The 24134-nt window shown below is 36.5% G+C and overlaps 2 protein-coding genes across 2 annotated transcripts in view; one reads left to right on the forward strand and one right to left on the reverse strand.

Annotated features, from left to right (window-relative positions):
- The first annotated feature begins 165 nt into the window (after nt 1–165).
- LOC126809744 (protein canopy 4) lies at nt 166–11966 on the forward strand. Its single transcript, XM_050534496.2, has 7 exons — nt 166–369; nt 3103–3223; nt 5867–6007; nt 9223–9307; nt 9544–9661; nt 9944–10018; nt 11175–11966. The coding sequence occupies exons 1-7, from the start codon at nt 261–263 to the stop codon at nt 11228–11230; spliced, it is 705 nt and encodes a 234-aa protein (XP_050390453.2). The 5' UTR covers nt 166–260; the 3' UTR covers nt 11231–11966.
- Nucleotides 11967–15500: 3534 nt separating this feature from the next.
- The window catches only part of LOC126809678 (heterogeneous nuclear ribonucleoprotein U-like protein 1), a 33339-nt gene continuing 24705 nt past the window's right edge, over nt 15501–24134 (reverse strand). Inside the window, exons 11-12 of the mRNA XM_050534350.2 lie at nt 23869–23938; nt 15501–19364 (exon numbers count right to left, since the gene is read on the reverse strand). Coding sequence (XP_050390307.2) covers nt 17427–19364; nt 23869–23938 — 2008 coding nt within the window. The 3' untranslated portion in view covers nt 15501–17426. The remainder of the gene's footprint in view (nt 19365–23868; nt 23939–24134) is intronic.

Genomic DNA, 24134 nt, shown 5'->3' on the forward strand with positions numbered 1-24134 from the left:
TATTCAAATTAGATCAAGTTACAATTTATTTGTACAATTCATTTTTACTGAGCATCGTGACAGATAGTCGTGATTGTCACATAATGTAAAGAGAGAAGTAACCCTAAAACCTGTTGATCACGGCTTGACCTTTGATGCGTGTTTTAACCAATCAAATTACACCACATAACAACAACAACAAGCGCACATGTAAATTTCAATTTCAGTTCTAGTCATTTTTGCTTCCTTGTCATGAACATTTTCCGGGTTTTAAAGTGGAAATGACGGCCGTATTTCTACAAACGATATTTCTGTTCATTTTTGTTGCATGCACACACTGTACCAAGCAAGAAACTGATGATGGTGTGCAAGAGCCAACTTTGTGTGAAGGTATATTATTATTATTACCTTTTGGCATTGTATTATTGTTAATGTTAGTTTGCACAACTCAGTCAACTGATGTTAAATGTGGGTAACACGATTTACCCAAATTCACTCAATCAATAGCGATTGTTTTTCGGGGGTGGGGGTGTTTAAGAAAAATGAGACTGACTAATGCATAAGCCCCTAACACGAGGTGGGCAGTGACGAGGAGAAATTTTTGACTCTACTAGTCTCTAGAGTCTCTGATCGAAATGCAATTTCCTGGACTTAGTGGGAATTCATCATGTTATTATTGTTAATAATTATTTATTATATAAATTTGCAAGAACGTACAAAGCACTGACTGTGAATCTGTGACAACTTAGTGATAAGAATTACATCATTTACATGGATCTACATGTATATCTGGTACTCGGACCAGAGACCAGTCGGACCAAGACCTGTCGGACCAAAAAAAAGACCACTCGGACCAAAACGGAGACCACTCGGACCAACCTAAAAGACCACTCGGACCAACCCAAAAGACCACTCGGACCAATCAATTTATGTTGGAAGACCACTCAGACCAATATTTATGTTGCCCCTCGGACCAGTCAATTTATGTTGGAAGACCAACAGCTGGTGCAGTAGGTAACAGCTCTAAGATTGCCTGGAAAACCTACAAGAATTATATAAAATACAAAATTATATGAATTATATAAAATACAAAATTATATGAATTATATAAAATACAAAATTATATGAATTATATAAAATACAAAATTATATGAATTATATAAAACACCAAATTTTATGAATTATATAAAATACAAAATTATATGAATTATATAAAATACAAAATTATATACCAGTATTACAGGTTCTATGCTGCCATCTTTCACACCCGTCACACAGTATAGCCTCCTGACTTGGTCGAACTAAAGAATCGCAAACTATACACATATCAGACATTTTGACAAATGATGTTGTTGTTGTTAGTTAGTTGTATTTTACGTCCGCTTCCACCAAGGTGATATCGCAGACAAATTGACAAATGATAATGAAATATGGTTGGTTGGTTTCTGGTGTTTTACGTCCACTTCCACCACATTACTCCAATCACACCAATCAAAAATAAATGAATTTTCTTTCATTTGCTTCATCTACTTTATTACCTTGTAACATGGGTGAGTACATTATCAACACTACTCATTTATCGTTGTTTTGTTAATTAATCTTCTTTGATGTGCTTCATTATGACCAAATACCACGGGTAAGTACATATTAAAACAAACACAATTTATTAAAACAACAATTTATAAGCGATCTGAGTAGTCATATTAAAACAAACACAATTTATTAAAACAACAATTTATTAGTGGTCCGAGTAGTCATATTAAAACAAACACAATTTATTAGTCATATCAAAACAAACACAATTTATTATAACAACAATTTATTAGCGGTCCGCGTAGTCATATTAAAACAAACACGACATAGTAATAACAATCTTGATAAAAAAAAAAATATGATATATTTCACCGGGTAGACTAATCACCGGAATTCACCGGAATTCATTTACAATCACCGGAATTCATTTACAATCACCGGAATTCAACAGAATTCACTTCTAAAATCCCCGATTCCTCCCACAAAACTCTCCGCTTCCTCCTACAAAACTTTATTATTGGTCCGAGTGGTCTTTTTGTTTGGTCCGAGTAGTCTTTTTGTTTGGTCCGAGTAGTCTTTTTGTATGGTCCGAGTAGTCTTTTTGTTTGGTCCGAGTGGTCTATCAATTGGTCCAAGTGGTCTTGGTCCGAGTGGTCTTTGGTCCGGGTGGTCATGCATTCGTATATCTTCAATACATTGTTGTGGTGATATACATAAGTTAGCAAGATATGACCATGTGTCCTCATATTTTCACCAAGCGTTCACGCTAAGTCTAAGTCAAGTTTGACCACCAATCGGTGATTTTGTCTAGATCAATTGTGTCCACCATTGAGATATTCCTGTTTTGTTACTGAACGCATAACAGTTTTTACGAGTGCTGGCACGATATATCTTTGAATCGATGTATTGCTGCGATTCACCTTCTTAAGATTCGCATATTGAACTGCGAGACGCTGAACCAATGTATTATGATTATTTTTTTTATGTTTTTTTGTCGCTTCACTCAGTAACCTATAGCGGTCACTCTTAGTTATCCATGTCACACATTATCCATAGGTACACATTTCTCTTAAATTGATTTGGTCCTTATTTTGATCCATATTAAAACAGGTTTATTTGTTCGACATTAGCAGAGCTAAAAATATCAATTATTTATTTATTCTGTTGTTTTTTTGGTAAATATTGACCTGGTTATGAATCGTGATACAAATCGAATCGTAGCATATGAATCGCAATACGTATCATATTATGACTGCAGTGGAAATAACTGTCACCAGTTTTTACTAATTTGAGCTTTGAAAAACTGGCACGTATTGTGATATAGAATCAAAGCAATCATACTATACACAGATACATGTATATTCATACATATATTAAGTATTTGGGATTTTCCCTTCTATTTTGGCATTTTTTGTTTACCTCATTAATTGATTTAGTCGTTGATGCATAATAGGTGTACAAGATGATCCATATCATATTTTGAGGTTTTTTGCAAATATATTTTGAGAAATGCATGTACCGTACTGTTGATAAAACTATGCAGTATTAATTAACTATACCTAGCTTACTCATATTCACTCACTCATTTAGTTTGCAAATTTATGGCCACTGAGTTACAGACAAGATTAGATGAAACTGGTAAATCAAAAGAGGTGATAGAAACTGGTCATGGCCTGGACAGCAAGAAAAAAATAAAGAAATACCACGTCTCGTGAGTTTTATTGTATTCCTTACATTTCAGGGTTACACATGTGTCAACTATTACATGTATAACTTGGATATATAAGTAGAAGTGTCTGGCTCCTTTGTTTAACAGGCTCCCCCTGGAAAAAATTAGCGCCCATTGCCCTTTCCATTGGACGCAATGCGAGGCCAACGATCAATCTGCTCATTATTAGACGCCTCACCATTTGGGGGGCGCCATATATATATCAACATGATTGGTGAGGTGACATTGGTTGTGCGCCCATGACGAGATTGGCGGGGCGCCCAACCAATGTCACTTGGTTTTATGGGCACCTCACCAATCATGTTGTTATATATGAGGCGCCCCCCAAAAGGTGAGACGTCTAATAATGAATTACACGATTAACACCACAACTTGATTGATGGGGCGCCCAAGACGTCATGATCTGTGGGGTGCCGTATCCCGAAGGGGCAACTAATGACAATACATGTATATGATTGTCGGGTCGCACATAATGCCAAGTGACATTGTTTGGGTGCCCACGACTTGATCAATGGGGCACCCAAAACGGCATGATTGGTGGGGTGCCTTGTCCCGGAGGGGTGCCCATAATGCCGAGATTGGTGGGCCGCACACGGCGAGATCATGGGCGCCCAACCAAGAAACCGACTGCATACTTACACCCGAAGAAATCTATTATAAGAAAGCCAACTGGTCAAATTCAAGTTGGGGATGAGATTGATTGAAGCCTGCACCAGGAATGATAATCTTCAAACAAGTCGCACTCTAACCCAATTCAGAACTTTACATTTTTCTCATAAGTTATTATAGGTACGCTGAAGTCGTATTCCTTTCTTCCAATTTTTATTATGTTCATAATATGCTAATGATATCAAAATATCATAATACGCCAATATCGCAAATTCAGTCTCAAAATTGAAATTTTCCATCATTTTCATAGTTCCTCTCCTCTGGTGCAAACCCTATTTTGCAAAAATTTTCTTGGGGCAAGAGCACCCTAGACCAAGTGTAGGTACATCGATGCCCTTGACCCCCCCCCCCCAACATTTTTGGACTAGCTACGGAACTGTTTAAGAAATTTTGGGGTATGTTTACACAACTTAATGCACTGTTCAGTGTTTGAATATTTACCTTCCAAAGTTGCATCTCTAATCTTTCTACAATTAAAGTTTCCCATTAAACATGACCTAGCAAATATCGACTTTTCTAAAAAAAAATTTCTAACATGCAATGGGTGATTTTGTTTTGGATATAACATGCAACTTGTAGAAAGACCTGGGATGCATATTTGAAAAGGTAGCTTATCAAAGCTTCTGATTAATGTATAAATAGGTGTTTCAGGAAGGGAATCTCTGAAAATTCGCAAATCCTCCAAAAGTTTGGTGTCCCACCTAAATCTACTATAAAGGAATAGCAGCAAATATTATTTTCAATGCATTACTTTTCTTTTAGGGTCTTGTCAAAATTGTTTAATGTGGTTTTTTTAACCTAAAAACACAGTATTCAAGATGAATTTCGAAAAATCAGCATAAGTTAAGGGTCATCTTAAGTTTACATGTATATTGCTTTTAGTAATTTCATGTTGTGATCTTTTATTATCTTAGAATCATCTATCAATGAGTGAAAGATAATTCATTTCTATACATGAACATCCAAACCAAGATTTTGATATTACTATGGTTATTTTACCTAGGTCATCTAAATTACTATCTGAAGAAACTTTTTCATCCCCTTTTTTATACGCCCACATTTCAGGGTGGGAGCACTATGTAGTTTCCCTCAGACTGTCAGTCTGTCTGTCAACAATTGACATGTGAATGCAATAGATGCTACAGTTTTTGATGAATTCTTTTCAAATTCAGCATTCGGCAACCATTCTGACCATTCATACCAGAGTAATGGCCCTTTTCCTGAAAACCATGTGGAAACGATAGAGGCTATAGTTTTCAAATTTGGTGGGAGCATTAAGGTTATGGGAGGACGAATTCTATTGATTTTCAGTGTTCCTCAACTTTCCGTTCAAAATTATTCAAATATATCATTTTAAATATATCATCGTTACATTCCGACAGTGATAGAGTTCGAGTTTTGCAAAAATTGGATCAAATTTGCCCGATAGAATGGTCGCTTCTTGAACGCAAATAGTGTAATAGTATATAATATCAAGATTGTGGGCCCTCTAGAGGTCACAATTTTAATCCTATTTTGATGAAACTTAAAATATATGTATTTTTCCCAAAGATCTTGACATTGTGAACTCAATAGAGGTAATAATTTTTATATAAATTGGTGTGAAGCATCAGGGTCATCAGAGGACGAAGCCCATCAATATTCAGTGTTCTTCAATACTCTGTCACACCACCCCTGCTTAAAAACTTGTGAAATATGATAGAGCCGCTAATTTTTAATGGGTTCTTTTCAAAGTTGCAGCCATTATTGATATTCACTGTTCTTCGATATTCAATTCAAGAAAGATTTGGCCATATATTACATGCTTGCATGGCTATCTTTGTTAAATGTAAAGTTGGAAAATGATTACTGGCTTTCTTGAATCTTTAACCAATTTTCTTTTCAAAAACCACTTGTTTTACTGTATAATCACTAGAAATTTTTATATTAACTTCAATTTCATCTTGTATATTTCAGTGAGCTAAGATTAATAGAGGCTTTGAACGAGCCACATATATGTGATAGAATATTAGAATATAATATACATAAAGAAAAGAAGGGCAGTTTAAGATTTGCTAAAGGCCGTAGTGAAACTATGGAAGCATTACATGGTCTAGTGTAAGTATGGAACACTGTAGCTGTCTTATGTGGAGCAGGGGCGGATCCAGGAATTTTTGCAGGAGGGGGTTTGCCAGGTTCCTGAGACAATGTTTCTCCCCCCCCCCTCCCGCATTGCCTCTATCGTCATTTTGTGGTATATACACACACATTGAGCTTCTTAAACAGAGAAATTCAACACCTTATTTGACGTCAATTTTTATTATGAACTAGCAGGATACCCGGCTTCGCTCGGGGGTCATAACTCCGAAACTGGAAGTGGTAGACTAACGCCACCTGGCCTATGTTACTCCCCGGTCCGAGCTACCCCTATACCCCAAATTTCATACTCGGGGCAGACCTAGTGTAGCCGCCAACCCCGAACAGACCGGCTTCACCCGGGGGTCATAACTCCGAAACCGGAAGTGGTAGACTAACGCCACCTGGCCTGTGTTACTCCCTGGTCCAAGCTACCCCTATACCCCCAATTTCAGACTCGGGGCAGATGTAGCCGCCAACCCCGAACAGACAGACTTCGCTCGGGGGTCACAACTCCGAAACCGGAAGTGGTAGACTAACGCCACCTGGCCTATGTTACTCCCCGGTCCGAGCTACCCCTATACCCCAAATTTCAGACTCGGGGCAGACCTAGTGTAGCCGCCAACCCCGAAAAGACTGGCTACGCTCGGGGGTCATAACTCCGAAACCGGAAGTGGTAGACGAACGCCACCTGGCCTATGTTACTCCCCGGTCCGAGCTACCCCTATACCCCAAATTTCAGACTCGGGGCAGACCCAGTGTAGCCGCCAACCCCGAACAGACAGACAGACAACAGTCACAAATATATATATATACTATTCAAAAAAAGTTGGGGATATTTGATTTTTAAGTGTTATTAAAGTCACCTAATGAAACTGACGAAGAAACAAATGACAAAATGAAATGAAGTTCACATTCATCGATTTATTCCAAATGATCGTTAGACTAAGTAAGGCACAGACTGACCATTATAAGGGTAAAATGATACCCGGGTCAAACAGCAAAGTTACCACAGCATCACAACCAAGTCAGTAACGGGTAAATCCTCCTCTGTTTGCCAAACAAGCATTGATCCGACGTGGCATACTCCTAATGAGACGTCTATGGTCATTTTGGTCCAGATTGTCCCATTCCTGTTGCAACGCAGCAGCAAGTTCTTGGACATTGGCAGGACGGTGTTGACGTTGACGTAACCTCTGTCCAAGCATGTCCCAGACATGCTCGATGGGGGAGAGGTCGGGACTCAGTGCTGGCCAAGGTAATGTGGTGATGTTCTGTTGTTGGAGGTAACCTGTAACGATCCTGGCCCTGTGACATCTTGCGTTGTCATCCTGGAAGATGAAACGGCGGCCATGACGTCGTGCGAACGGCACAACATGGACTGCCAAGATGTTGTCCCGGTAGTACTGGCCTGTAACACGCCCTGCCACAACATGTAAAGCCGTTCTTCCAGCAACAGTGATGCCTCCCCACACCATAACAGAACCACCCCCAAATCGATCATGTCTGATGACGTTAACGTCTTGGAAGCGCTCGTTTCGACGACGCCACACCCTCCTACGTCTGTCCAAAAAATCAACAGTGAACCTTGACTCATCTGAAAACATCATATTGCTCCAGCGTCGATTATCCCAGTGTTGACGATCCCTACACCAACGACGTCTTGCCTGAATGTGATGATCTCTCAAACAAGGGATCACGCGAGGACGTCGGGCGCGAAGGTGACCCCTATGCAGTCGATTCCGAATCGTCTGGCCACTCACTCTCACACCAGTGTCTGTTTGAAGACGAGCGCTGATCTGATTTGCTGTGATGACACGATTTCTCAAGGCCAAGGTACGGATAAATCGATCCTGGGCTTGAGTTGTCGCCCTTGGTCGACCTGAGCGTGGTCTGTCCTGTACAGATTGTGTATCACGGTATCTGGACTATAGCCTGCTTATGACAGACTGAGAAACATTCATCGTCCGCGCCACAACCGCCTGTGTTGTGCCGATCTGTAGCATGCCAAGGGCACGTAACCTTTCATTTTGGGTAAGCCGACGCATATCAAAATTTGTTTTCTGGTCACTAAAACAATTAAACTGATGTTTCCACCCTGGAATTCAATGCCACAATGACTGTAACATTCAAAGTCAGAGTCGTGCAAATCTTGGGTTGGACCCCCATGATGATCCCAAGCATCACCTGCATTCCATGCGGTAGCTATTGGTGCGTTTGGGCGTCACATGTAACTGGAAATGTTTCTTCTGTTAGGTTCTATAGAGACTTTTTTCGTAGTCATTTGCATATTTTAGTATTATGCCCCCAAAATCAAATATCCCCTACTTTTTTTGAATAGTATAGGTTAATACAATGACATTGTGATTCAATTTCATGGATGCAAAGCATTAATTGTGATATCACATAATGTCTATATCATTATCTCGTGCTTTGAGTGCCTATCCTGTCCCACATCTGACGATAGAGGATAAAGTACATGGCCGAGAAACTTTTCTCATAACAAGTGTTGATTTGTAAAAAAAAAAATTATGTACCTGAGCACCCCTCTGGATCTGCCCCTGTGGAGATGTTTGTGATGTCTTGTTAACTGAGTGTCTTGTCCTGTTAAAATTGTATCATATCTTCTGAAATATCTTCCTCACTATATCATCACACCTTTTTAAGTGTTATGCTATCTTGTGGTATCTTCTCATTTGGTCATTATATTATGTTAAACTTACATGCTATCTTGTCTAAATACCGTACCATGGTGGCTCAGTAAGTAAGATGTTGGCTCGCTTACCTGGAGGTCCCGTGTTGACCGACAAAGTTAATCATGATTTTTCCAGCGTGGTTCCCCATTGACAATGTTATTCAGATGGGACGGAATAACGAAGTCCTGTGTTCACTTTGGCGTGCATGTAAATTCGAAAAAAGAATACACCGTTGTGCCATTGAGCAAAATTTCCATCATGGAACACTGTATACCGAATGCACAATTTCATTAGCCCAGTCAGTGAAGAAGAGTAGGACGTTAAACCCCATTTCATTTGTGCTGGGGATGTATGTTGGGTTGCCTGGCAAAATATCCTTTATCTGAAGGAATAGGTTGACAAAAGGGAAAGATCTGATTGGTGCTTATTAATGTCCTTCAAAAACTCATTATTGTGTGTATTTAGTACTTGTCTTCATTTGTTATGTCATTGTTATTACAGAGATAAAGGTGTAAAGGTGGAATTAGGAATGCCATATGAAATGTGGGATAAACCTTCTGCTGAAGTTACTCAAATGCAAAGAAAGGTAAACTCAAACATTCTTATTAGAATTTCATGTAACTTTTAATTCTAGAAATCTGATTGATTCCGTAATTCTGTATCATGTTTACTTGAAGTTATCCTTAAAATGTGAAATCTGCCCCACAAATAATCCTATGGTATCTTCGAAAAATGTCAGCTCTTTATTTCTACTTTTCACAGTGTACAGACCATTGTCCATCTACTGTTAGATTATATATATATATATATTCTCTATTGCAGTGTTTCAATTTAGTAGAAAAATATGAAGAAGAAATTGAAGATTGGTACTTCAATCATCAAGATGAAAACTTCATGGACTATTTTTGTAAAAATATGGTACTGAGTCCAGATAACAATGGTAATTTGGATTGTTCATTTATTAGGGGCATTGAATGTGGACATAGGCCTAATCACCTGCCCTTTATCCAAGGGCTTTTGTAGGTGAACCCACTTTTTACTGTAAATGCATACCCATTATACTAGTACTCACTAGGTTACAAGTCCAACCATCTAACCATTGCTTTAAGTTGTCTGCCATTCCAGTACAGGCAATTGAAATTAATTACCGGTACATCTTGCCAACCTCAATAAAATTGGTTCAAATATTTTAGTTTTTATGTTGTTCAATGCAATTTTTCAGCCTGTCTGAACGAATCGCCAGAATTGCCAAATACCAGTCAAGAGACTGCAGAAAATACCAAATCAAAGAAAGAAAGTAGGTGCAATAAGTATAATGCCAGTAGTGGATTGCATATTTTGTAAAATAAGAAATTTATGTGTGATTGACTGGATCATACCTATTTACTGGATTTGAATACATTTTGTGATGGATGATACAACATCAGAATGGATAATCGAGACTTTGTTTTTTATCGTACCTACTTCAGTAATGATGATCGTTATCTTTTGTTTAACTATTATGCGTGAACTGTCAGCTCTTTATCTAATCTCCCATAATGCCCCTTTAAGTGTCTGCCGATGACTTATATATATTAATTTGTTTCTAATCTTAAAACACTCCTTATTCAGTTAATAACTTTATTTTTGTAGGTTATAAGAAATATACTTTTAGTTCAAACTAAGTTTTCCTGTTACACTGGGTAGATCACCTGCATGTATCTTCTAAAAAATGGAGCTGCAGTGGCTCACTAACCAGAAGGTCCGGGGCCTTCAGTATGGTTTCCCCATGTCAGTGGGTGCAGAGAGTCTGGCAAGGACAGTGTCTAAGTCATTCACATGGTCTAAGGAGCCAAGGTCCCATGTAGCCTACACATTGGCATTGATGTACAAGACCCCTTCACAGACAAAATTTCCCTCATAGCAATGATGTTGGGTAATAAATAAATTCTAAATGACATATTTATATCAAATATCAAAAATCCTTGAGAAAGTAAAATTCACTGGTAGTTTTAGTCTTGATGGGTTGTCAACATTTCATAATAACGATGTCATTGGCTAGAATATACAGTCTTCTCTGTTTTCATGTACAAAATCTACTTTATTTTCAGTTCGAGAGCGTAATAATAGCCCTAAAACAAGATGTCGATGCCCACGATATTAATTTAAAAATTGCTATTTCAGGAAAATCTATTTGCACTGCCTGTTCAATAGAGAGAGAGTGATGGGGTTTAACGTCCACTCAACACAAACTAGGTCATTTCGGGACTAACATGGTTCAATTTATTTCAATAATTCGCTTGTGCGTCAGGGTCATTAGCAGTGGGAGGAAACCAAAGGACCTGAAGAAAATTAACAAGGTTGGATAGGCGACCATACCCCTTGTCACGAACAAGTGGGGAAACTGAAACCACGCCACTTGCTACAGTGTAAACCCCAAGGATCTTAATTTGAATTTGATTAATTTATTTCAGGTGCAAAATTAAAAGGAGACCATGGTAATGGACCAAATGGTAAAATAGAATTATAAACAAAATTGTTTGGCCAGGGTGGGGACAAACCACAAAAACATACAAAAAAAACCCCAACAATTAATTAAACTGTTAGACATACCCAATATTATCAGTTAAAGATGCATGGTGTAAGATTTAGATAAAGAATAACGAAAATGAATATACATGTATTGAAAATTCTAATCAAATTACCTAATTATGAGTGAAGTTATGAGTGTTGGAAGTTGTAGATTGTTAATTATCGTAGCAATGGTACTGGACAAACAGGACTAAATCTGGATTTTTAAATCTAGTGGGCATTCTAATCTATTTAAATCTGCATCCAATGTTCTAAAGAGTTGTTTAGGGGCTTGTCAGGTAAATACATGTAAATAAATATTTTATATACCATTTGAAGCCAAAATAAAGACCTGCAATAGGCAGATTTAGCTCTTACATAATGCATCTTTAAGTTACTTTTATTTATCTTGCTATGAGACCTCAAAATCAATTTTCGGCTTCCATTTTAGCTCTTACCTTTAAGTTACTTTCATTTATCTTGCTGAGAAATCAAAATTAATTTTCTGCTTCTTTTTTTTTCTCAATAATTTTTAATGTAAATTTTGATAGCATTTATAAACTTTTTGATCAACCATTTACATGTAGCTTATTTGTCCATATGATAAAATCAACATCATACATATACTTATTATTGTTTTTGTTTTATGTTGGATAAAAATCTATTTTTGTTTTAATAAATTAATTTATATTCTATATCTTGTTATGAAAGATTCCAGTCCAGGGAAAGTAAATTTGTTTAAGACCTATTTCTAATACCATTGCATGTACATGAAACTTTACATGATTTTTATCATTTTAATGATGCCGTCCACAGTGTCTGAATTAAAGGGACATAGTAATGCCAAGATTCCTTTGACCAGTCATTAAAGAAAAAGGAGATGGTCAATATTTTTATCAGATGAATGGTTGGGCTCGCCATGATTACAAAGTATCTTCAGAGTTCAAACAATGACATAAGCCAAGGAATGGAATGGTTGGGGAGAATTAGTCTGACTCCTGATATAACAAGAAGCTAATCTTACACCTTAAATTAGTTTTTTTCTTCTTATGCAAAATATTTTATATTTTATGGACCTATATTTCTACAGCCCTTCATGGCACATAACTGCAGTTTAACTCTTTTTTTTTATCCCAAAATTAAATGAATTGGGAATTGTGATGTTGGAATAGGTAAAATCTCTAATTGTGTTGTAAATTGGAATAGGTAAAATCTCTCATTGTGTGGTAAAATGAAGTCATACAAAGTGGAAAGTGACAGTTTTCCATTAGTAAATGGAAATTGTGGAGGATATGCAGTAGCAAAAGTAAAAGCTTGTTTTTGTGTACAGAATCCTGAACAAATGCAAATAATGTTGAATAAATCTAAGGCTTATTCACAATATTGGATATTTCGCAGTATAAGAGATATATACAGTGTTCAATGCTCCCCAAAGCCATACGAGAAAACAATATTTTTCAGATGATCATCAAATATTTCAGGCAGTGGGCACTGATTTCGATTCAGATTGTTGTGGTATTTCATTAGAATGGTGTGTACGCACATACATACAATAATTATTAATTAGGTGTGATGATGAATATTACACTGAGATCAGTCAATGTAGACATTTTAGTTCACTGACTGTTGATCGGGCACTATCTGGTATAGTTATGTAGGTTCATTTTTTCAGACAAAAATGATACAGCTCAACCACCCCCAAGGAAAATCGGCCCATACGCCTATAATTTAATGCTCCCTCCTGCATTTCTATTTATTAGGTTAACCTAATCGTGGTAGTTTTTCTGTTGCTGCTCCTAAACTGTGGAACAGGCTGCCATCACATATTAAGGATGCAAAATCATTGTGTACATTCAAATCCTTGCTAAAAACACACCTATTCAGTGCAGATGATGGGGAAACTGTCGTAAATGTGACGGACTAACTCAGCGCCAGTGAGCAAACTTTTTAGATACGATCGAGGCGCTATACAAATCCATTATTATTATTAATCATAGTGCTCAATTCAAGTGTGCTTGGCATGCATGTGCAATTGCACATGAGTCTTCTATTTTATGTATGATGTCACAATTCTAAGATGATGTCCTAGAAATTGACAGAATGGGTCGCAACGCATATAATAATGTAATATGAATGTATATAAAGTGATTTATATTCAATGTTTCCATTTTTACTTAAATATCAAATCAGTTATGTTCCGCGAAATATATCAGAAGTCTAAATCGAATGGCAACCTCTAGCGTCTGGTTTTTCCAGTCTACACCAATAGTATTTATTGCGCATGCTTTCTAGATAAGAATATGGCCTCACCTTTTTGACACAGCCCACCAAATATTCCTATGCCGAAAGTTTTTTTTAGTCTTTCTCTCCCTTTCCCCCTTTTGCAGGGAGATTTTTGTTGTAGACTCGAAGAGAAGGGTTTGAAAATGCATTTTCTGCCAGGTTTTGGGGAATATTCATGATTTTGAGGTGGAAGGATACAAGAGTTGAGAGCTTGGTTAAGTTTACTTCCAGTTTGTGTATTTCAAGTTTTCCATGGGGAACCTTATATGTGCTTTTGAGCAAGAGGTCGCTACATATTGCTCCATCTGTGGTAGAAGGCATTCTACCAGACGAAAATTTTGGGAAAAGTTAGAACCGGTCTAAGAGATGAGAATTAACATTAAAGTCATTGGTGATCTGTAGCCGTTTGACATGACTTGTGGAATATGGCTAGCCTCGTTCTTCGAGTTCCTTGTTACAAATGCCGCCGAGTCGCATTATGGTACGCGATTCGTGTACCAATGGTAAAATGTTTATTTTGTCTTAAATATTGGATATCAGAAGTCCATCTTTTCCCGGTAAGATCACAACATCAATGTTGAAATAAATTGACAAATAATTTTGTGTTTTCAATGTCGAAGACGTTGGATGATGTTGAGTTAGAGACTTAGCTACTTTAATCTATCATCAGTGGTTTATTGACCGAATCCCAACCTAACCATGTTTCTATTCATGGGTGATTCGGCAATCTGATTAAAATACAAATCTATATTTCATTTCGTTTTTTTGTACTTTCAATGGCCTACACTACATGAAGATCTGACAAATTGGCTTATTTTCACAAAGGCAACCTACTGGTCCGGTTATGAATAATCAGCTTATGTTTTTTTTTTCTATGAGATTATCAAAATTACTGTTAAATGTGCTAATTACTGGGATTATGAACCACATATGGCCGATTCTCACTAAGGTATGACTCTTAGCTGACAAGCAAGTTGATTGACTTCTTAATCAACAAGTAATAATTTAGATAGATTTAAGATACCACAGTGGCCGGTTCATTGTTTTATTAATCGTTTTTTGGTTTTTTTATCAAACAACAAGTGGCGGAAGCGGACTATAATAAGACGATTAAGATCCCTGATTTCCTGACCCTTCTGCCCCAAAACCCTAAATATTCAACAAAACATGGAGAAATATTATGAAAAAAATGTATGTTATAGTACACATACAAATTTATGTAAACCTGTAAACCTGCAAAGATTTATGACTCTTGCATTAATAATGCAGAATTCACTATCAAATTTTGCAGAACAAGTACCGTCTACTGTGTATAAAATACCCCAAATGCCAAAAATTGATACAAAAAAAAAAATCAATATTTCGATACTGTGTAGAACTTTGACTACACTATATTAGAAGTTGTTACTTATCACATGTATAATGTATCACTGGGTGTTTGAACAAACATTATTAAAAGCAATATTTTTGTTGGTTTCTTGTAAAATTAGCATTGAAAATCGACTCACCGAGGAAAATAGCTTAAATCCCTTCTTTTTCAAATGCTAACCATGTATAGGAGCCTTCCACGGAAAATTATGAAACTTTGGGAAAATGTTGCATCTTTGATATTTTACACCTTCATTTTTTATCTTCATTAAATTTGAACATTAAATCATGATTTATTTCAGATTTTGCAGATTTGAATGAATTGCAATACTTCTAATTGCCTGACCATCATAAAACAAAACCTTCTAAGAACATTTTGTGCATGCTTACAATCCATTCCTCTCAAATTAATTAATGTGCTAAATAATCAAAACAGGAAGAAATTACATTGTTGTGAACAGCAATGGAATAGATTTTTAGATAAATAAAACAGGCTTCAATGCGTCAGATGTGAGAATACTGCCATCACATTCTACATCAATATCACAAATGTGCATGTATGAATAAAAACAAATATACATGGTTTAACCATTTATTATCAATTTTTCCTGATTCAGGAACATACAGGTCAATATAGATACACTGAAAGCTTTAATACAATAATAAACACTCCCTTTTAGCTTGTAGTTCTAGAACCATGACTGATCACCACAGTCTATATTTTACATCATTTTGTCTTTGATTCAGATTTAAAATACCAACAACTCAATATCCATTCTTATCTACTGAATCTAAAAACTCACAATAGTGGAAAAGAAATGGGTAAATGAAACCATTTTATTTTTTTTTTTCAATCACTGCAAAACATGGATGTTCTATGTGGAAACAAGAAAATGAATGTTTTATATGAGATGCTTTCAATGAAACAAAGGATAAAGACACAAAAATTAAGGTAAAACAAATAATAACAATATGCTTATTTCCTTACTCATTCAAGTCAAGATAACGATTCAATATAACATAAAAACTGAAAATTAGAGTCTGTTTAGAACATTTAGCTGAAATAAAAATTAAAAGGGTGGATATTCATTTAACTCGCATGCTTTTTTTGTTGAATGCATAAGATAAAATGAAGATGCTAAAATGAATGAAAGCTGTGTGTTTACCCATGATAACAGTTTGACTATCTCTTATATATAAATCAAGTTGTATGCAACACTAAACTATACCAATTTATCAATTCAGATAATAAGCTTAAGTTTCTGATTAGAAAATTCATCCTAAAGTACAAAACACCAAAGTCAAATATTCATTATATCTACAAGTTACAAAACAATTTATATGAATTAGCTGAAATAAAAGCTGAAAAAGAATAACCCTGAAAAATAATATCAGAGACCATCTTCAAAAGAATTAAGACTATCCCATTTGGTATGAAATACCAGATTTAAAAATATAAGCAGTACAAATTATTTCTTACTGGCTCATACAAGTTCTAGCCATTTACATAAAAGCTCAAAACGACATAATTTAAACACAAAAGTCAATTCATAAAAATTAGATGGTATATTATCTGTAAATATTGTATGCTTAATTTGTTATGGTTCCTTCATTTCAATTTATAAATATTTCTATGAAAGTATTTAATGTTAGAAATAACATTTTTAAAGTCAGATGACCTGAAATAGAAGCAGCTGTAAAAGAAAACTGGATAATTTATTTACTGCTACACTAAATCAAATGTGTGTAAAAATTATGATTATGTATGTACCGAAAATTCAACTGAGTGGTAAAATCAAACTATGATAAAAGAAAACCCAACATTTTCCTAGATTAATGTTGACTAATGTTTCCAAGCCTAACTGTGGTTTGATAGTTAAGTATTGTTTGGAATTGTGAGAATGATTTATGTATACAAAATAAATTATGATTACTCTTTATAAATTAAGTCATGTGATTGTACTCAAATCTGAGCTTCCATCAAATGTAGATTTGAATGATATATTTTCTAAAATAGTGCACTGAATACAAAATTAGCTACATAGTATGTATGTACAATTTAGTGATCAAAATTAATTTCTTTATACATCTCAACCAAATAAATAAAAACACTTTATATATCATTATATTGTTCATTTTACCGATTGCAGCTATTTTGTTTTTTATTCCATACTAAATTTGAAAGTTCTACTCTACTGGGGAAAAAGCTCATTAGATAAAATAATGTGAACAATGCATTTGGAAAAGAGTATCAGATGTCTGAAATATTTAAAATTTACAAGTATCACAAAGAAAAGAAATACACATTCCCAGAACTTTGAAATTTATGGGCCCTGTAGCTTTGAAAAAAAAAATAATAATACTGTTCCACTTAGTAACTAAGTTAAAATAATGTTTCATACTAAAGACTTCAAATTGACGATACTTAAATTCTAAATTTTTTCTAATTATTACACAATTTTAATTATTTAAAACACATATTTGATAATAAACTGATCTATAGTTTATCTAGGATTTTGCCATCTCATTCCTGGTGGTCTAGAAAATCGTTGTCCGTCACCTCCAAATCTTGGATTCATTGGGCGTGGTCCTCTGTGACCTCCAGGACCTCTTGGACCGCCAAATCCCCTAGGACCCCCTGGACCTCTAGGGCCACCTGGACCACCACCTCTAGGACCACCAAATTGTGGATTATTCCACTGACCAGGACCCTGGGGACCTGGACCAAAGTTTTGTGGATTTCGGGGGCGGAAATTTCTTGGGCCATCTGGTCCAGGACCAAAAGGAGGAGGAGGGGGAGCTCCATGAGGTGGAAATCGTGGTGGTCCACCAGCAAATCGAGGTCCCCTTGGAGGAAATGGAGGTCTAGGTCCCATGCCTGGGGGCATGTTGGGAGGCATACCAGGAGGTGGTTGAAAATTATCTGAATTAGGAGGAAGATCTTTTGGTTTATCAGCATCACTTGGGGGAGGGGGAGGTATTGAAGGATCTCCTGAAGACAGAAGTTTAGCTTCAGCATTTTGATGATCTTTGCCAGCTTGTTCTAACTTTGCAATAATAGCACTAAGGTTTGCAGGAGTTTTAACAGTAACAGGATTTATTTGGGGACTATCACTATTAGATTCTTCTCCAGGTGTATCCCACTTAGATTTTCTCTTTCTAACCCTTCCACCATTACCAGCATCTTGGTTTTCACGAGGAGGTGCATTATGACGATCACTGCTAGTATTTGTAGTATTAAATCCAGATGTTCGGTCACTACTTCTATAATCTGAATCACGCGACTCAGGTCGAGATGAAGTGTCTCTTGATTTATCTGAGTAGCGCGATTCTTGACTACTTCTTGAATTAAAACCTGAACTATTCAAATCTCTATTACCTCCACCATAACCTGAGCTATCTCTATTTTCTCTATTTTCTCGACTATCTCTAGCATCCCTTGAGTCTTGTCCGAAAGATCTATTACGGGAATCATAACCACCAAAAGACTGATCTCTATCTCTCTCTCTATCTCGATCCCCACTTCCTGATCGGCCAGTGCTAGATGATCTTTGTTGATTCTGGTCTCTTTGGTTATAAGACTGATTTCTGGAATCACTGTCTGATCGTCTATAATCTTGGTTCTGTCGATTGTACTTATTTTGATTGTCTTGATCCGGTCTACCAAAGGATCGTTTCTGATCCTGGTTACTTCTATCATACGCTCTGCTTTGATCTCGATTGTAAGAGCCCTGATTCTGATTGCTTTGATCTGATTTAGCTTGGGGTTGTCCATAATTTTGTTTATCAAAAGATGAATTAGAGTCTGGTCTATCAAACTGACTTCTATCTGGATTAGACGGAGGCGGTAAAGGAGGTTGACCAAAACCGGGTTGTTGCCATTGCTTTTGTTTAGCTTGTCCAGCTGAAGTCCAATTTCCAGGTTCATTTCTTTGCCTATCAACACCAGCAATACCAGGACGTTGATCAAGATAATTGTAGCTCTGTTCAGCTTGTTCTTTTGGGGGCCAACTGTAACTTGGAAAAACTGGATTCTGATCTTGTTTATCTTGAGTTGGTGGCCATGATGCCTGTTTCATTTGAATCTGTTGTCTAGCCAATTCGTTTAATAATTCTTGTCTCTGTTGCCCATATTGGCCTGCGAATTCTCTAGATTGAAATGGTTCTTGCTTTATTTGACCATATTGATCCTGAAAATGAAAACTAGCTGCCTGATTATATATATCGCCACCATACATATTTTTATCTCTTTTCGTTTCTTCCTTCAGTGTTTTCTCTTTTTCCTCTTCAGCATATTCTTGTTTGATAAAATCTAGAGCACTGCCTGGTTCTTGTTTTGCTCTCTTACTTGGAGGCTCTGCACCATATCTTCCCTGGAAACCACCTCCTTGTTGACCATAATATTGATCTTGGGATCCATAATTACCAGGACCAACTCCAAACTGAAAGAGTTTTAAAGTACTCAACACGTTGGGTGAATAATCCCAAAATAACAAATTTATAAACAATGACAGGAGAAATTAGGCGTAAAAAATATATACTGTTACCATTACATGTAGGTGAAATAAATGTGGGGGACTGAGTCGTCAAGTGCACTTTAGATCATAAGGTCTGTCACTGAGACAAGCGGCATCGTTTCGAATTTTTCTACAGGTCCTCCCATTTTCTCCCACTCCTAAAGATCCCTAAGCACGAGCTAATTAATGAAATAAAATTGTACTATATGTTGGTCCCGAATTGACCTTGTTTGTCTCAAGTGGACATAAAGCCCGATTTCTCAGTCTCTGAAACATATAAGCCAACAGTGAGACTGCTGTCCCTTGCCACAATCCCAAAATATATAGATGACACATATTAATTAATTATCTTTTAGAAAATTACTGAGCAATCAAACTGATCATCTATACTTAGTCTAAGCAGAAATTGTTCAGTCGGACCCAGTCAAGGTTTTGAAGTACCTGGTAGTGAAACTCTACAATAAGTTAAAATCAAAGTTATCTTGTCCAAAAGCATCGACCAATGAAATTGCTTAGCTCTGCTTAGCCATAGCGAAAAATGTTAATCCTTGAACTTTCCAAGACTTTCACCTAATGAACTTCTAAACCAAGTTTAAACATTCTACCTCACTTCAAAGCATAGTTGTTATGTTCCAAAGTCTTAACCAATCAACTTGCTTATCGCTCTGCTTACCCTGAGCAGAAAATGCTCATTATCGAACTTAGTGAAGATATTGATGTAATGAAACTAAACACCAAGTTTCATCACTCTCGCTTAATTAGGAGCCACGGTGGCTGAGTGGGTAAGACGCTGGTTCGCTAGTATGGAGGATGCATGTTCGATCCATGCATTGGCCAAGAAAGTTTATCAGGATTTTCCGAATGGTTTCTCCTTGTCAGTGGCGCAGGAAGGGCGACCTTCAGATGTAAACTGTGGTCCCGACTACAGTCGGAACCAGCACCCAAACGTTAATGGCTCGGACCATTTGCTATTCAATAATGGCGACGCCTATGTCAGTTGTTTCCCCTGCTATATTTCCTGCCATTTACTCATTTTTAAAATGATATTTTGATGATGAGGATAAAGAAATGCTTTCAAAACACTTTCTTACAAAACTGATTCCATCTAGGTTAACTGGTAACATGGATCAACTCATTTTTAAAATGATATTTTGACGATGAGGATGAAGAAATGATTTCAAAACACTTTCATACAAAACTGACTCCATCCAGGTTAACTGGTAACATGGATCAATTCACAAAGTTTTTTATCGTGGGCCTATATATATTCTCTAACTTCCGGGTGTTACCATGATGTAAATAACGCATTGGCGATTGGCAACTTTATATTTTTCAGACAAATCTACACACGTGTCAGTCTGTTCAACTATCTCAACCGTGCCATATCACATGGTCTGGCAGGTCACGGCCAGTGGTTGAACTAAATGTCATTCGCATGCAGATAGTTCGACTAGAGTACGGAAAATCGTGCAAACGAAGGTCGCCAAGGATGGACTGATAAGGACAACTGTCTAGTTACTTTTATGGTATGAGGTCCCCTGTATACATTGGTGTGCACGTAAAAGATCCCTTGGCAGTTGGAATTCGATATATAAGTAGGCCATAGTGCCTCTGCCCGGGCAAAATTTCCCTCATAGCACACTATATGGTGTATGAATGTTTTCATTAGAGCCAAAGTTATCAAGTTGAAAGCACCAAACAATCAAATAGCTCATCTTTTCTTAGCCTAAGCAGAAAATGCTCATCTAACAAACACCTACAAAAAGTTTCACATTCTAGCTCAATTAGAAGGAGAGTTATTGGGTCCTAAAAAGTGTGACAGACAGGCGGACAGACGAACATACCCATTTCAATAGTCCCCTGGGGGGCAGTAAGTATCCATATATGATCAGCTAAGGTCAATGACATTGAGTTCTTCAAGTATGAGCTATTAGTCACTGCCTGGCAATACTAAACTAACAATGGTATTAATCACAGGATGTTTTATTAAAAAGAAAAAAAAAAAACAGTGCTAAGTTAACGTTTCTTAAAATAGACAGGGGATATTATTGACGGAATGACAGTATTCTAATTTATGAAACATGGCATAAATAGCAGCAATATAAAGTGGATTCAGAATTATGAGGGCCCTACACCAATTAGTACGCTCAGCTCCATATAGTAGTGTAAAATATCCACTACGTCGGTAATGGTTAATATTTGAATTTTTTCAAATTAATTCAATTGCAGATATCTGTTAATATCAATAAATTTAACTAAAAAAAACTTAATAACCTATAATATTCCTTATTAAATTACATTATAGATCAAGTTGGTCTGTGAAAATGAATGTATGGTTATCCATTTATAAAAGATAGCCACACAAAGCATCGACAAATCTACCTACACAATAGCTATGCCTCGAAAAAAAGTTGGCCCATAGACAGCAGCTTGTTTGAAAGGAAAACTTGAATGTTGACCAAATATGAAAAGGATCGTTAATGTCTTCAAGAAATCTGATCTCTAGGCATTCACAAGCTGCTTCTCTGGACACATATTTCTCTGGAACAGTAAGTCCTACAATGCTGAAAATCAACAGGATTTATCCTCTCAAATCCCAATGCTACACTCCAATTTTTGAACCAGCGGCTGCCAGGCAGGATACGCCCACATTTTCGAGAGATGGATAGAGAACAAGCTAAAAATAAAGCGATTTTTCGTACAATCAGGGGCCATAATTCAGGAAGTTACGGTCCGATATGTACGAATATCGAAAGGAACCGAGATCTTTGGATTATAAACTTACATTTCAAGTTTCAACAAAATCGGATAAAAATTGTGACCTCTATAGGGTCCACAACCTTGATATACCATATTTTTACGCTAATTGAGAACGAACAGCGGCCATTTTGTCTGTCAATTTTGGGGCGATTTTCACAAAATTCAAACTCAACTGTCCTTAGGGTGGAACGGTAATATAATAATAAGTTTTTTCAAATCGGATAAAAATTATTACCTCTATAGGGTCCATAAGCTAAAAACACGATTTTCGTACAATCAGGGGCCATAATTCAGGAAGTTACGGTCCAATATGCGTGAATATCGAAAGGAACTGAGATCTTTGGGTTATAAACTAACATTTCAAGTTTCAACAAAATCTGATAAAAATTGTGACCTCTATATCGAAAGGAACCGAGATCTTTGGGTTATCAACTTACATTTCAACAAAATCGGATAAAAATTGTGACCTCTATAGTGTCCACAAGCTAAAAACGTGATTTTTCGTACAAACAGGGGCCATAATCCATAAATTTTCGATCCGATACATGCCAATATCGAAAGCAGCCGAGATATTTTGGAGATAAACCTATATTTCAAGTTTCGTCAAAATTGGATAAGAATTGTGACCTGTAGAGTGTCCACAAACAATTGTGGACAGACGGACGTCCAGACGTCCGGACGGACAGGGGCGACGGCATAATACGTCCACATGAAAATGTGGGCGTATAAAAACAATTCCAATAAAAACTGCAGTCTCTATCATGCTCACAATGTTTTCAGAAAAGGGGGCATAACTGTTAAAGCTGTTAAAAACTGTAGCCATTTTTGCCATCACAAGTTTTTCACACCATATATGAGAAAAAATCCACTAAAAGCAGTAGCATCTATCACTTTCAGAAGGCTTTTGAAAAGGGTCTAACTACTGAACAGAAGGTTGCAGAATGCTGAGTATCAATAGGGTTTGCTTCACATAAAATTTGAAAACGAACAGTTGCCATGCAAGATTCGACCACGTTTCGCAAGACATGAAAGGAGAGAAGGGACAATCAATAGGACATATCCTCTTCTTTTAATCGAATTCAAATAAATCTGTCAAAAGCTGTAGTCTCTATTCCGATCACAAGGTTTTTGTAAAAAAAAAAATGGTATCTATGGAACAGACGGTCATGGAACGCTGAATATCAATAGGGTTCGTCCCCTCATGATCCTAATGATCCACACCAAAATTAATTAAATCTGTTAAAAATTGCAGCGGAATGCTGAATATTGATAGTGTATATCCCCTCTTGAACCCAGCAATTTGAAAAAACTCTGTTAATAACAACAGCCTTATAAGGGAACATAACTTGGAACAAAAGGTCATGGAACGCTGATTATCAATAGGATTCATCCTCTTATGACCACGGTGCTTCACACTAAATTTGAAACAAATCTCTTAAAAACTGTATCACATTGACAAGCCAATTGTTGAAGGACAGGGGTGATGTCATAATGCGGTCACACTGAAATGTGGGCATATAAAAATGGGAAAATTGAGAGGTTGTATCGCCGTAAAGATGATTTCAAAATTATAGTAATTCTAATGTGTGCTGTATGATCCACGATAGATTGCTGGTAATCCAATCCACAAACGTAACAGCCTAACAAATAAAGCATTTGATGTAAATACCTGTCTTGAATCCTGGGTAGGTCGATCATTGCGGAATGTTTTCTTTAAATGTTTCAGTTCTTCGTTATATCTGAAATATTATTTTCATATTTTCTAGCTTTCGAACAATTTATTTACAACATGGTAAAAACAATGTTAATCCCAAATTTAATAACCTACTGATTAAAAAAATATTGCATCAACCAACATGCTACATATAATCATTTATACACAATAACTAAACATATAATATCTTCAAACATAATACAGACAACTCCCCACCTCTT

The sequence above is a fragment of the Patella vulgata genome, chromosome 2 (genome assembly GCF_932274485.2).
Source record: "Patella vulgata chromosome 2, xgPatVulg1.2, whole genome shotgun sequence".
Lineage (NCBI taxonomy): Eukaryota > Metazoa > Mollusca > Gastropoda > Patellidae > Patella > Patella vulgata.

Bases quoted from the DNA above. Each gene is read 5' to 3' on its own strand.
- LOC126809744 (XM_050534496.2), top strand. From the start codon at position 261: ATGACGGCCGTATTTCTACAAACGATATTTCTGTTCATTTTTGTTGCA. The intron at 370-3,102 runs GTATATTATTAT...TCACTCATTTAG, and splicing joins AGAGCCAACTTTGTGTGAAG to TTTGCAAATTTATGGCCACT. The intron at 6,008-9,222 runs GTAAGTATGGAA...TTGTTATTACAG, and splicing joins GAAGCATTACATGGTCTAGT to AGATAAAGGTGTAAAGGTGG.